Source organism: Artibeus jamaicensis, unplaced genomic scaffold, assembly GCF_021234435.1.
Source record: "Artibeus jamaicensis isolate MK-2021 breed Jamaican fruit bat unplaced genomic scaffold, CSHL_Jam_final contig_490, whole genome shotgun sequence".
Taxonomy (NCBI): domain Eukaryota; kingdom Metazoa; phylum Chordata; class Mammalia; order Chiroptera; family Phyllostomidae; genus Artibeus; species Artibeus jamaicensis.
The window spans coordinates 18994839-19008827 of NW_026521861.1; the positions used below are offsets into that span (position 1 = coordinate 18994839).

Sequence of the window (13989 nt, forward strand, 5' to 3'; positions counted from 1 at the left end):
CCCCGCCACTTGGGGTCACCACCTCTGTGGAGATGACTGTCACTGGTAAACCTGTAGTCCCACCCTCTTCTTACAGCCCCAGCGGCATTTCCTCCTGCCTGCTGTCCCAAAGCCACCTGGAGTCCACATGCCCCAAAGCCAGCTCATGACCTACGCGCCTCCCCAACCTCACCCTCTCCCACTCATTTAACCAAGTAGCCGATAGCCACTTCCTCCTCACCCATATCCCATCCATCCTCAAGGTCCTGGCTGTTTTACTTTCTAATTCTCTCTGGAGCCTGTCTGCCCCTCTCCACCTCTTCCACTGCCCCACTGGTCCAAAGGACCATCCTGTCTAGCTTGGACCAATGCAAAAGCCTAGTTGTCCCCTCTGATCAGGGGACCCCTTGCTCAAAGCCTTCCACTGAGGATACAAAGAAATTTCTTAGCCAGGCCCAGCCTGGTGCCTGCCTGTCTCCCGGCCCCATCTCACACCCGGAGCTGCCCAGGCTTCCGCCCAGCCTCCCCAGCACCCTGCTGCGCCTCCCACACCACGCTGTCTGCTGCTACCAGGACTTTGCCCCTGCTTTTCTTTCTGCCTGGAATTCTCCTCCCCACCTTTCTGCCTGGTGACCTCCCCCTGACTCTACTTACTAGGTCAACTCCTACTCGGTTTACATTTTGTTTTGTACAGCTAAGGCTTTGCAGCTAACCTCTGGCTTGGTCATTTAACATATCTATAACCTTTAACTGGCTGTATGGATATGTTAAATAGCTGTGGCCATGCTCTGAGCCAGGAGAATAGAAGTGACTTCCACCCAAGATGTAAGGGGGTGGGGTGTCTCCTGAGTCACAGCGCCTGTGTGAGAGCTTGAAGATGATTGGCTTCACACCATGGGGCTGTGCCTGCCCAGACTCACAATGGCAGCTCAGTAAATGTAGACTATACGGGAGTCCTGGCAGGTGTAACCAATTGTGGGAGGAGTCGGAAATGGGGCTGCAAAGGAGGACTGGCGCGGGGATTTAAAGGCAGACACTGAAGCCATTGGGAGAGTACCACGCGGCTTTGCCAGAGTGGTACCTCTGCAGCTGGGGCTAGAGAATCACTGTGCAGCTTTGGCAAAGAGCACCACGTGGCTCTGGCAGAGTAGGGGATACCCGCAGCCATGTGAGGAGAGGGAACCACGGGGCTGTGGCAGCGCAGAGAGAAAGCCACTCGCTTCTGGCAGAGTGGGGACCCCTGCAGCCATGTGAAGGAAAGAACCATGCGGCTTTGCCAGAGTGGCGACCCTACCTTCCCCGCAGCTCTGGTGAAGGAAAGAAGACACTTTGCCTGGAAAAAAGGTGAAAGAACTCTTTGCCAGTGGACCATGAGAAGGTGCAACATGACTTTGGAGATCCTGCCTGGATGGCGACACAGCTGATGGTGCCAGCAACCTGAAGCACAGATGTTTGCTTCTCTTCCTGAGATACGGTACCCTGAATTAGGGCAGGGGGGAAGGAAGTGCCGTGGGTGTCTGTGGGTATCCTAGAGGACTTTGATATTTTAATGGGGACATTGGGTCACTACTTTAAGTCTGTATAGCTTTAAATAAACCTTTCCACAAATCTCTGGTGTGGAGAGACATCTTTCCTCTGGCAGCGGACAGATGAGCCCAGTAAGTGGTCCAGACAGTATTAGTATACTGTCCTTGGGTGGGGTGGGGGGGGCTGTTGTTCTGTAGCAGTTTTTGGCGTCCCTGGGTGGGCCAAATATTACCCTCCCCCTTGGACCTCTGTTCTGTAACAGTGGGACCATGCGTTTTCTTGCCTGTGTGTATTTTGCTACTGTTTGAGTTGTCTAAAATAGATGTGCTTGCATTTGTAATGAAAACCTTATGCTTTTGAAGGTTCAAGTTACTATTCTGTTTCATTTACAAAATGTGAACATTTTGTCAAAGCTCATCACCCTCGTATGGAACCAACGCTAGAAACTTTCTGTCCCTGTATTTATTTCACTGGCCAAGGCAAAACCCCCATCTTTTCAGAACATGGTGGGAAAGGGCTATAGCTCAGTTTCCGTTGCATGTGGCAGGGAGTCGCGGAGAAGCTGCCTGTATAGGTTTAAAAGCCAGCGTGTTACCTGGCGGGTAGGCCCATGGTCCGCCGGATTTGGGCAGCCCCCTGAGGTTTCTTGTACGAACCCTGCCGCCTAATTTCCATTGCGCCCATCTGGATTTCCTTTGGTTTCCTAATCGGAGGCTGGAATTCGTTTTTCATAGCCATGCTTCTAGAAATTCAGTTTTGTGTTTCATTCTTAGAAATGAGAATTGATTGGCTAGTGACTAGCCTAGAAAGAGCCCCAGGGTTCATTTCAGAGTCCAACTGCCCCCCTCACCACCCCATACCTCCCACAAGCCCCTCACAACGTGTATTTCAACACCTGGGTGACTCTGCTGTCCTCACAGGCCACGCCCACTTCCACACTTCCGCCAGTGCTTTTCCTTTACTGTCCCACCCCAAGTCTGACCCTCTGGGTCCCTCCTCACCCACATCAAGCTCCTCTGGCCCCTCCTGGCCTTGGCCTTGCACCTCCTTCCCCTTCCTGACCCTGTGTGCCGACCATCCCTGGGAACCTCCACCACGCCGGGTACTTTTCTTGTCTCAGTGATCACACTCTGCCTTTTATTAGGAGCACTTGCCACAGCCCTTGTCCTCTCCCCAGGACCAGATCACCGGCCCTTGAGGGCTGGCACCCTGACCTGCTGATCCCTGTATCCCCGCACTGCGCCTAGGACTCGGTAAGTGTCTGCTGGAGGAACTGAGTCAAGAGTGCACTGCTGGCCAACCCCATCGTCTCTCTCGGAAATGCCCAGGGTTCCCTTGAGAAGTGTGCCTTTTCGTAGCCAACCCAACGGACGGACTCCAGACAGTGACTGACGGAAGAGAAGGAAATGGCCAGAAAGGGCAAGAGGGAGGATTCAATGAACCATGATTAAGGATGAGTTACTTTCAGTGATACCGGGAGGGGGCCGAGGAGGTGAGAGCAAACTGGGTGTGTGCTCATGCTTGTCCTAGGTGGATGCTGGTGATGGGGGCAGCGGGTTTGTCTCCCTGCTCTATTTACGCACGTATCTGACATTTTTGTGGTGAAAAGATTTGAAGACAAAGGCCGAGGAGGAGGAGAAGCAGCAGGTTTGCAGACTCAGAGGAGGCTCCAGGAGAGGGGTACGAGGGCCAGGGTCAGGATAAGAGTCTCCCTCCACGGGGGGCCACCTTCGCGGCGGCAGCACCCCTGCCCTCCAAGCACCTCTCCTCCTGTGCTTCCACGCCTCCACATTCATGTCTGCGGCTCCCCAACCCATCGAGTCTGGAACATCCCAGATGGGAACAGGAGGCCCTCAGAACCGGCTCTACTTCAACTAATTGTCACATGTGCAGGAGGGCAACCCCTCGTCCACGCATGATAAGGCGCAACAGGTCTCCTGGGGCAGAAAGCCCTGGACGTTACTTAAATCACACCAAGCAGTGCCCTCTACATGCAAGGACACACCTCAGGTTGTAGGGGCCACCTGGGTAGAAGTTTCCGTACTCTGGGAGCCTTCCTGGGGCTGTGGGGGCCCGTGCAGACCACCCCCACCAGGGCTGTGCTTGGGGACACACAGGGTGCTCCCTGCAGCTGGGATTTGCCCATGGGTCGCTGTGGTCAGACAATGAGCGGCCGCCACGCACCAAGCACTGAGCTGATTTCATACACAGGTCTTTCCACGGCAGTCCCAGCACCCACACGGGGTTAGGGGTGAACAAGCCCGAGCCCCTCCCACAGAAGAGCTGAAGTTCCTCCTCCCATTCCTGGTGCCCTCTCTTTCCTACCACCAGGCAGTGGAAGGAATGATATTTGTAATGGAGATGAGGCCCCTCCTTGTGCGCGATGCTGACAGACGAGAGGAAGATTCCGGAGAGAAATGCCACAGCAGCAGATGAACACAAATGGCGCTTTTCCACTTGGTGCGTATAAAACGCCTGTTGTACCCGGATCTCAAAGGTCTCCAGGACGCAAGGCCCTGACCAGCACTCACGCAGGGTAAATGTGAAGGGAAGAAAGTCCAGGCGTTGGTCCCATGCAATGGTCTCGCCTTCTGGGTAGGAAAACAAAAGTGTGCAGATGGATAATGACATCTGTGGATTCTGGCTTCATGTCTTAAATGGGAAAAATGTAAATAAATGTGTAAAAAATTGTCATATGTGGGTAATACCCGTGGTTCATCTGGTAGTTACCATTCTGCCCAAGACTTGCCCGCGATGGATTCTGTCGCTGGGAGCCCTGTGACTGCATTACACTGAGAACATAAAATCCAGCTCTTTGATGCCCACGAGGAAGACGAGTGTTACAGAGATGTTCCGCAAAGAGGTCCCGGCAGAGGCCAGTGGAGACACTTGCTGCTTTTGCACTAAGCGATGCATTCCTTTTGTTCCCTCCACCGGAAGCCTCCTTATAAATGCTTAATCGCTAAAAGATTCATTGGAGTCTGCAAAGGCCAAGCCCTTATCTGGAAAGGCTGAGAGAACCCACAAGCAGCGCCTGACCATGGCATTGATTTGAAGGTTCATTCAGGAATTCTTTCCTTCTCACTCTTTGCCGAAGGTGCAAGCTCAGCGTGAACAATAATGCCTGGGCTCCAGCCACCAGTGAGGTGCCTGAGGAGCAGACGCCTGTGACTTTGAAACTGTTCCTAGGAGTCACAGAGGGTAATAATCAGCTCTGGGGGATAAACCTCACAAAGGCCTTAAGAACGGTTCTGCGAAAGCGATGCTCTGCAGAGACGTCACTTGCCTTGTATTCTGAAAGTCACCCGTGGGCCTTGCTTGCAAAAGAATCCAAATGCCTCTGGGTATCTAGGTAAGGAACGCCCTCCAGAGCTGCTGAAATCGTGTCCAAATAGTTTCAAGTTCTTTGCTTAGATGTTTTTAGTTTACAGAACAGCAATGAAATAACTATTGCCTACTAGTTAAATAAGGTGTCGTGTGGTCGCAGCCACGAGTGTCTTGCCAGGACACAGGTAAATTGCACATCAAGGTCGGCACTGTCCCATACTTTAAAAGTCTCCCACTCATCAGATTAGAGTGTACAAGGAAAAGATGGATCATGAACTTGGCAATTGTTCTGGGCGTAAAGAGTGGCTAGCACCCAGTTTTTGATATGACAGTGTGTCTAATGTAGTCTTCCTGAAAGCTGTGGTTTATAAACTCTTTATCACCTTTATCATGATTAGGTTAAAAGAATTCCGAGCACACAGCCCCAGTATGTATGTATGTATGTATGTATAAATGATATACTAACAGTAATGCGTAACATAAAAATAGAAAAGTAGAACATTTAAAAAGTATAAAGCAATGAATGTTTATACTTTAATTTTGACTGCAAACTAGTTCGGTTGTCACTAATATTTTTTAAAAGAAATTAAAGTGGCTGACCAGGTTTCTTCTGTTTTGGGGACTCCTGGTTGAAAACTTTGCATTTAAACTTTTGAAGTGGTTGGTTTAAGTTCAGTTTATTTTAAAACTTGTTTGTAATGCCAGCCATGGCTTAAAATATCTCAACAGATAAGTAAATTCGGAAGAATCACGTGCTCTCACAGCTCATCAAGTCACACTGCCCATTTCAATTGTATCTACAAATCATGCAAAGGTTTCAATGAAATTTGGCTAGTCCAATCCCCACCTTCTGTGAAGTCCATTGGTCTTTCTTACAAACCAATTGAATGGTGTCAAGCAATAACTCAGGCATCTAGCTAGTTGCTTTACATGTAATTTGCTTGCTCTGTGTAGGAGGAAGAGAGGTCAATTGAGGGTTGTCAGGGAACAAAATGAAGAACAGGATGTATCAGAGAGAGGGAGAACTCTGCTGGCTGCCTGGGAGCCAGGGCTGCAGACACATTTGGTGGGTAAACAAATCAGTTGGCGGCTGATGAAGAGGTCAGTCTGGTCATTCTGGGTAGGCCAACTCCCGGATCAAAGAGAACAATTGAGACGCTGGTAGGTTTTTCTGAAGCCCTGCAAGTGTGGCCGGAGGAAGCTCTCGGTCTGGGTGGTTTGTCTGCGGCACCCTTTCCTTAGCACTCCCGCCTTAGCTAAGCTGGGTCTGCACCGCTGGCCTCTTTACAATTCCTCGGCACATTTAAAACACACACTCTCCATTTGGACGATTTTAAAACACGGTTAGAAATTTCAGTTTCTCAATTTAGTGTGCAGATGTGACTTTAAAAAAGAATAAGCTACCCATCATTTTTGGCCACAAAATCACCTAACATCAGAGAGATGTTCAAATATCTATTTTCAAAAATGCCCTCTGCAGAGGCTAAAGGTTCTTTTGAATACTGATGACTTTCTCACTCATTGTTAAAACATCACTCCAACTTGAAGGAACAGACTGTCTGTTTATTTTTGTTTGTTTTTTTTGTGAAGCTCTCTACATAGCACCCCAATCACAACCAGTAATCACAGAAGAGATGAGAAAATAGGGAACTTTTTATAAAAGGAAATACAGTAGCTCATTTTCAAAGCCTGATGACTTTCGAGTGCTTGTCACCAGGTGATCCCAGTGTGGCCCGTCTGAGTTTCAAGGTCACCACCTGTCTCATTACACAACTCAGACAACAGTCTCTGTGGGGCTTCATCATCACACGTAACCATGTGGATGGCCTTTGACAGCCCATCGAAGCCACCATATACCCCTCCTGGGGGACCTCAGTCGTCCCTACCACACCTATGCTAAGCCTGACCACGTGTCTTATTGCGGACAAGTGTGTGACAGTGGTGTCGGTCACTCGTGTTAGGATCTAGTCTGAAGTTCGGCAGTCACGATCTGCCACTGGAGGTCGACGTCCTGGAGCAAGGGGGACAGGACTAGCAAAAGCACGCCCCAAATGTTGCATGGAACACCCTTACACTAATATTTGGGGCATTCCTATCCTGAACATTTTCCCCTAGTGTATCTGAAACTTCAGTGTGACAGAGCATCCTGTATCTTACCTGCAACCCAGCTGAAAGTCCCTGACACTGGGGAATCGCTTGTTTCAGCTGGTCAATATCGACCAGTTGCACTGGACCAATACCCCAGTGCACCATGGCCCAAGGAGAGCGACCTGGGTCCATGCATTTTTTTGAAGTCTCAGCAAGGCTTAATTTTGCTCTTTTCAGGTTTTCTTAAAAAAATGAAATTACAGTTTTTCCCATACCCCAAAATATTGTCTTTGGAGATATCTGTAGGTGGTCAAATACCAGTAATGTCACTGAAAGTGTACTTTCCTCGACACTACCTCAGAGATACTGATTTAGACTCTGGGGGTGGCTGCAGGTCTCCCCGCTTGTCTCTCGGTGACTCAGAGAAACTGAGTTCCACTGGCTTGTGTCTGCCATTAGCTTTTCAGAAGGCTACCTGGGAGTGCTACCTGTGAGAACTGGTTACTAGTCCTGCCTTCATACTGACTGGCTTTGGATGATATTCACGTCAATTCTCTTCTCTCTAGACTGCATTGCTCCCATCTAAAGACAGATGTGATTGGTTCAGATAATGCGGAATCTCTCCTCCAGCTCAAAACATCTAGGACCGGGAGTCAGGAGCTCAGGGCCTTTCAAGGTCCAGCGCGGAGCACACAGCAAGGCTGGGTAGGTGTGTGACACCAGGCCATGCAGCGACACCGACCGCAGGAGCCCCATCCAACAGTTTCCTGATGGGTCCCCTTTCACGTGGTGCTGTTCGGGGACTCGGAGGGCCCTAGGCACATCTGTCTGACATACTGTTTTCCTGGATAGCTTTCTAAAAAGATTTTTAATTTTGCTTTGGAACATACTGTATGCTGCGGGCTGTATCAATTTATCATTGATTGGGGTCTCTCTGAAATCATCATGCATGCTGGGAGCATTTTTGTAATAAAAGAAAGTCTAACCTACAAATTTTAGAATAGAACTGCAATACTGACTTTAATAATTAAAGACTTTGACACTGAAATATTGGGGAGATACTTTATGAAACATTTTTAGCTTTGATTTTGCAGACTGAAAAAATACTTCAGAGCCAACGACATTGACACTTAAAATGTCCCAAACGTTTTGATAAGAGTTTTAAAAGCCTGTTGGCACTAGAGGCTGCCTTGCCTAAGGGCTAAAGAGCGAGCTGTGCCCGGTGTTGGTAAAACAGGGAAGATCAGACAGGATGCTGTCCCCCAAGGGGCTCCGGGTCGGCAAGGGGAGCAGATACAAACAGGCAGTTCTTCGGTTAAGTGACAAGTGTGGGATAAAGCCACGCACAGGCTTTGGGAACAAAGAAAGGGACCCTGAGTGGGAAGGAGAGGGGGTGTTAGGACGAAATAGCAGGGGTGATACCTGAGGCCGTCTAGAGGAATGAGCCAGGGGAGGAAGGGAAAGATATTCTGGGCAGAGGAAAAGCACCAGCTTATAAGTGCTGGTGTTTTTTATAAAAACACTGACTTATAAAATAACTTGTTCCATAAGCAGAAAACTATAAGCAGTGTATTTATTTGACAAACATTTCTGAGTGGTGAGTGTCAGGCACTGGGGAGGCAGGTAAGCAGGAGAGTGCAGACTGGGGACAAGACCCAGAGTAATGGCACCCACAGTGCAGAGCAGGCCACAGATGAGGAAGCACGTCCGAGGGGTGCTGGGAGCTGGTGCAAAGGGGAGCGTGGAGGCCGGCTCTGGTACAATACAAAGATGAACATGACCCTCTTACAATGTGCAATTCTGGAAATAACAATCCAAGTTTTCCCACATCACATTTCAATCACTTACATTAGAAGCAATGACAATAACTTAAAAATAACCCCACAGCATATAAAAGTTTTTGAATGGGGAAAAGAAAAATTAGTAAGTATTCAGAGCTACAAGAATGTACTTATAAACTTTATGTATCTCAGGTGTGCCCAGTGTCTCCTGCCATCAGGGTCCACCCTCCTTCCCTACCTCAGTCTCTCCTGTCCCAGCCCTGTGAGGGGCCCCAGGAAACCCAGACCCTCTTCAAACTTCCCTCCATCAGAGAGCCCCTGAACCCCACCCTGCCCCCCATCTCCTGGGCTCCCAGGATCCCATCTGTGGCTCTTGTTGGTGCTGAGTTCCCTCTCTCCACATCGTTCTTCCCTGCTTTTTTGTGGGCTGTTCCCATCACACTGTCCCACTGAGCATCACTGGCAAGAGTTCAGGCACTTATTTCCCAGGAAGTCTGCAATCCATTTGAGAAAAGAATTACTGCTGCCTCAGGAAACCCCTTACAAAAAATTATACAATGAAACAATACAATTTAAAGATTAGTAGAAACAAAATTATATATATACATATATATGTTTAAAAGCTTAATAAAATTACATTTTACTATAAAATACAGGCATTCCTTGGAGATATGGGGATGGGGGGGGTTTGGTTCCAGACCACCATCTAAAGCAAGAATAGCAATAAAGTAAGTATTCATCTTCTTGGTAGAGGGTTTTTCCTTTAGTTTGTAAAAAAAAATGCAACACCTGTGAAGAGCAACAAAGTTAAACACAATGAGGTGTGCCTGTAATGCACAATTAGAAACAAATAGGAAAATAAAGCTTTAAAGCATACATTTTAAATCACTTCATCTTACCACTCATGTTTTTATGGACATAAACACAGTAATAGACATGTTTTTAAAGTTAGGATCGTATTATTTGCTTTTTAAAATATTATCATTCAACATCGTATCGTGTACAAGTTAAATGTTTTTTAAAAAGCAGTTAATGACTACACAAGTTAATAGTATTACATCCCAAAAGCAGACTTAACCATCCTCCTGAGGCTAGATACTTAAGTTGTGTCCACTTTTTTTACTATAACAACAATGTATTACTTACAAAAAAAAATTGGGTGCAAAATGTGAACAGAAAATTATAAACATCAAAATCAATACATGTTGAAGTATCTACAAAATGTCCTATTACATCAAATTCTTTGTTAAATACAACCCGGAAAAATGTTTTGTTCCATTTGAAAACAATTTGCCAGTTAAGCTTGTTCAGTCGCAAGGATTTCTGAATATGCACGTAGTTATCAGAACCTAATGTAATTAAGAAAGCCACATAGCTGCAAGACAAATTAATTTTTTTCAAAAAAACTTCCAATATTTTATCGCGAAGCAAATTCTTATGAAGGATGTGGCTTTATTTAACTAGGTTTGTTATCACACTGGGTGCGGAGTCCGAGGGGAGAGGGCCTACTAAGCAGCTGCGAAGCCTTGAAACCGCCCCGGCAGTTTCTCCAGCTCCCGGCTGCTCAAAGCGCCTGCGTCCTCTCCTGGGAACCTGTTAGAAACGCAGACGCTCAGGCTCATCCCAAACCTGCTGCATCGGAATCTGCCCGTGAGCTCGACCCCCAGGTGCTTCCTGGACCACCCTGGACCACCTGCAACGCCCGTGGCTAGTGCCTGGGGCTTGACACACAGCGGGCTCTCGGAAGATGCTGCGACCACAGCACCTATCAAAACACTAGGAGAGGGACCACCACCTCTGAAGCCCGGGCGCCCGCTCCTACTCTCAGGACTGCAGCCCACCCGGCCATTGTGATGCGGGGACCGGACACCAAGGCGGGGCGGGCTCGAGGTTGAATGCCCCTCACCTGGGCACGTCTTCGTGAGCCTGTCTGTAAACCGAGGACGCACTGAGGCTGGGGAGAGAAGACTGCTAACACTGCACTACATTACATAACGAACGGCAGCGTTCCCCGCCCACGCAGCGAACCCGGTGACACCAACGTGCCCGGACGCCAACTGACAGGAACTATTTGTCAACAAAGACCAGCAGTGTGCAAGGGGTGGAGCGTAAAAGTCAGACACCGCGAGAAGTGGCCTTCCTGGAGGCTCTGACGGCGCAGGCGCACTACAGCTCCCGCCCCGTCACAAAAGTGGCTGCCCTCCGGAAGCGGGCCAGGCCTCTGGCACAAAGCTCGCGAGATTTGGACGTGCCACAGTTATTTCTTCCTGTGAGAGACCGGAAGTGCGGTGCGAGGGGCGTTTCTGGGGCATCTTTGGGCGTTTCTGGCGCCTTCTTTGCTGTGCTGCCGTGTAGGTGGGCCCGGTTTCGCGTCGCGGTGTCTCGGGTCCTGCTTTGTCTCGCTTTCTCTGGACCGGGGGGTGATGGGGGACTCCAAGGAGGCCGGGGCCGAAGCTCCGCCGGCAGGGGCCACGGCTCTCGGAGGACTCAGCCTACTGTCCCCGGGAGAGGCTGAGGAACCTTCTACACAGGTGAGTCCGCGGGGCGTGACTGCAGGACTCCGGGGCTGCGGGCCTGTTCCGCTGGGGAGGGATGTCACGGTTCCCCGCGGCCTCTGCCACTTTCTCCGTGCCTCCCTGGCAGCCCCCCAAAACGGGGCTTGCGTCTATGTGCCTGGTATCCAGGCACACAGGTATCCAGGTACTTACTTGCAAGTCGTTTGTGTTAGAAGCTACTCTGGCTGCCCTGGTTACCCCCTGGGTAACCGATCGGTGATCTAGACACTTTCTTTCCTTGTCAAGGCTCGTGCGTTTAACTAGTACGTGCTTCCAAAGTGTGGCACAGCTGTCAAAGAGGGAGGGAGACGAGAGGGTTTCGGGGAGTGGGACCGGGCACACCTGAAGGATGCTAAGCGTTAGCTGGGGACTGCGTGAGAGGACGGTAGAAGAGTCGTGGACGCCGTGGACGCGACCCTTGGGTTGCGGGGAGGGGGATGCAAATGGCGGCTGGGAGGAGCCCCCAGGGCCAGCGTCGAGAGTCAGAGGATTAAGTACTAAACGTTTACTTTCTCAGACCCACTGTCTTACCCACAAACTGCTTTCTAAATGGTGTGTGGTATTGAAATTAAAATACATTTTTGATGCCGGACAGAGGTTTTACCAAACGTTGCATTTAGTTGACACGATAGTGTTGACTGTCCTTGGTTCCTGTTTGCTCCAGTTTCTGTGACTGACATTGGAAAGTTAGATCGGTTGGCCTGCTTCCCAGCTGATAACTATAACCACCTTACTCCTTGACTTATGTTTTATCTTTGAAACAGTTTTGCTAAAAAAGAGCTAATTAAATGTGACAGATTATGCTCCCATGTGTAAGTGCTATTAGTAGCATGTGACATACATCCTGGTGCAGCCTGATGTAGCGGTCCTTGTTTTCTTTCTATAAAAAGGTGGGATTCTTTTCGTTCTTAGGGGTGCTCATTAAAGTTTCATTCCTTACGCTCACCAGGGATCAGCCCTGTGTCTTGGAGGCAGCGAAGTGAAGAGCCGCGCGGTGGTGAAGTACTCTTCGGCCCCTCCTCGGACCGCGTTCGCGCGCCTCCAAGAGAAGACAGACTTGAAACTCCCACCTGCCAACTGGTTGCGAGAGAGTGCCAAGCTGGGACCGGCAGGAACTACCATTCTTGGCAACAGTAAGAAGAGCAAGCCATTTTCAAGGTGAATTTCAATCAGTGGTTTGTGTGTTGTTTTTGAAAGGTTTTCTTAGGCTCCACCGAGGAAAAAATGCCAACCAGCCACAAAGTCAGGCAGTATAGAGCTTTAGGGGGAGGTTCCCGGCTGGCAGAGTGGGGCCGAAGAAGCCGCACCCAAGCAGGGAACGTGGCGGGTTTTATTCTGGTTGGCTCTCTGCGTGGGAGCTGGGGATTGGTACCCTTTGAACAAAGAGGCAGTGTATCATTGGTGGTTCTCCTCGGCCGGATATCCGCTTTGGCAAAGCCTGTCTTTCCGTCTCCCTGGTTTGACCTCAGTAGTCTTTTCCAGGTTGTAGTTCAGCCGCCATTTTGTCCTACCCCGCCCATCCTGACAGTTTTCTTTTTTTAAGATTTTTTAAAATTTATTTTTAGAGAGGGAAACATGGACTCCTTGCCTCTTGAACCCGCCCCATACACAGGATGTGCCCTGACCAGGCATCACACCGGCCACCCTTGGTTCATGGACCAGTGCCCAGTGGAGCCACTCTGGTCAGGGCTCAGTCACTGGTGTTTTTACTGCTGCCCCAGGGCCCTGCCACTCAACTCCAGTACTTGCTGTTCTGTTTAATTTGTAGTGCTCATCAGTGTGACTTTCAGAGCCCTGTTTTTCTGCTGCTAATATGAACACAGTAATCTCCATGCTTCTCTCAAGTCTGCATCATGTTATTATCAAAGCTGAATTTTGACCCCCAGTTCAATCAGGTGTTTATTTTTAGCCAGTTTACATATCTTTGAAATGTGCAGCTACCGAGAGTTAAGGTGACACCTGAGGGAGAAAGCCACTGACATCGCCTCACTGCCCTGGGGTGGCTGGCCTGGGTTGTCTGGTCTGGGTGAGCCCAATGCAGCAGAAATCCAGCATGTTGGGTGACTTGTACCTCAACTTTGACCCTTTCTGGAAACTGTTGGTGCTGTTGGAATGAGGGAGTAGCCTGGGGTCTTACCGAGACTGAAGTGCGGGCATCCACAGTCTTGTAGGCCAGCGAGCGTGGGGCCCTCTGTTGTCCTCAGGGGTCGAACCTGCAGGGTCTCCACACAACACACAGCAAGCGCCATAAGCCCATTCATGCCTTCGGAGCCAGTGCTTTGGAAATTACCCTAGTGTCACTCAAGGTAAAAGTTATACTTGCAAAATGTTGTTGTTTGTAGCAATAGTTCTACTAGCAAAAAGTTGGAGATAGTCCATGTGTCTTCGTTTAGAACAGTGGCTTAATTATGATGTGGGAACACCACGAAATGTTAGGAGTGATTTGAATGGTAATTATATTGACTACATACATTGTGTTGAGTACTTTACATGTGGATGCCACTCAGTGCTAACAGTAACCCTTTGAGTTAGGACTGTTGACTACCTCTCACAAGGCAAAACCGAAGCCTGGGAAGGTTAAGTGCCCAGACCACCTAGTAAATTGGCAGAGCAGGCTGTGGAGTGAGGTGCTCCTGGGTCTGTGTCCCACTCCCTGCCACTTACTCACTGAAAAAGGCTGCCATCAGGTGCCCGTCAGGCCCCGAGGTCACAGACGGGCCTCTTGTGGGGTC

General features: G+C 49.3%; 1 protein-coding gene and 2 long non-coding RNA genes across 6 annotated transcripts in view; 2 read left to right on the forward strand and 1 right to left on the reverse strand.

Moving 5' to 3' along the window:
- Positions 1-1036: 1036 nt before the first annotated feature.
- On the forward strand, positions 1037-7960 carry LOC119059549 (uncharacterized). 2 transcript variants are annotated; one of them, XR_008392228.1, is made up of 4 exons: positions 1037-1453; positions 2684-2759; positions 3838-4858; positions 7488-7960. It is a non-coding gene; the product is annotated as an uncharacterized LOC119059549 (long non-coding RNA). The 2 variants fall into 2 exon arrangements; XR_005084428.2 differs by having other exon boundaries at positions 2684-4858.
- Positions 7961-8480: 520 nt separating this feature from the next.
- Positions 8481-10785, reverse strand: LOC119059552 (uncharacterized). Its single transcript, XR_005084429.2, has 2 exons — positions 10609-10785; positions 8481-10295 (listed from the first exon to the last, which is right to left on the reverse strand). It is a non-coding gene; the product is annotated as an uncharacterized LOC119059552 (long non-coding RNA).
- A 201-nt stretch (positions 10786-10986) lies between these two features.
- EDRF1 (erythroid differentiation regulatory factor 1) overlaps positions 10987-13989 on the forward strand; it is a 34170-nt gene continuing 31167 nt past the window's right edge. For all 3 annotated transcript variants that reach the window (XM_037159142.2, XM_053668504.1, XM_053668505.1), the window contains exons 1-2: positions 10987-11233; positions 12207-12415. In XM_037159142.2, the coding sequence (XP_037015037.2) occupies positions 11126-11233; positions 12207-12415 (317 nt within the window). In that variant the 5' untranslated portion in view covers positions 10987-11125. The remainder of the gene's footprint in view (positions 11234-12206; positions 12416-13989) is intronic.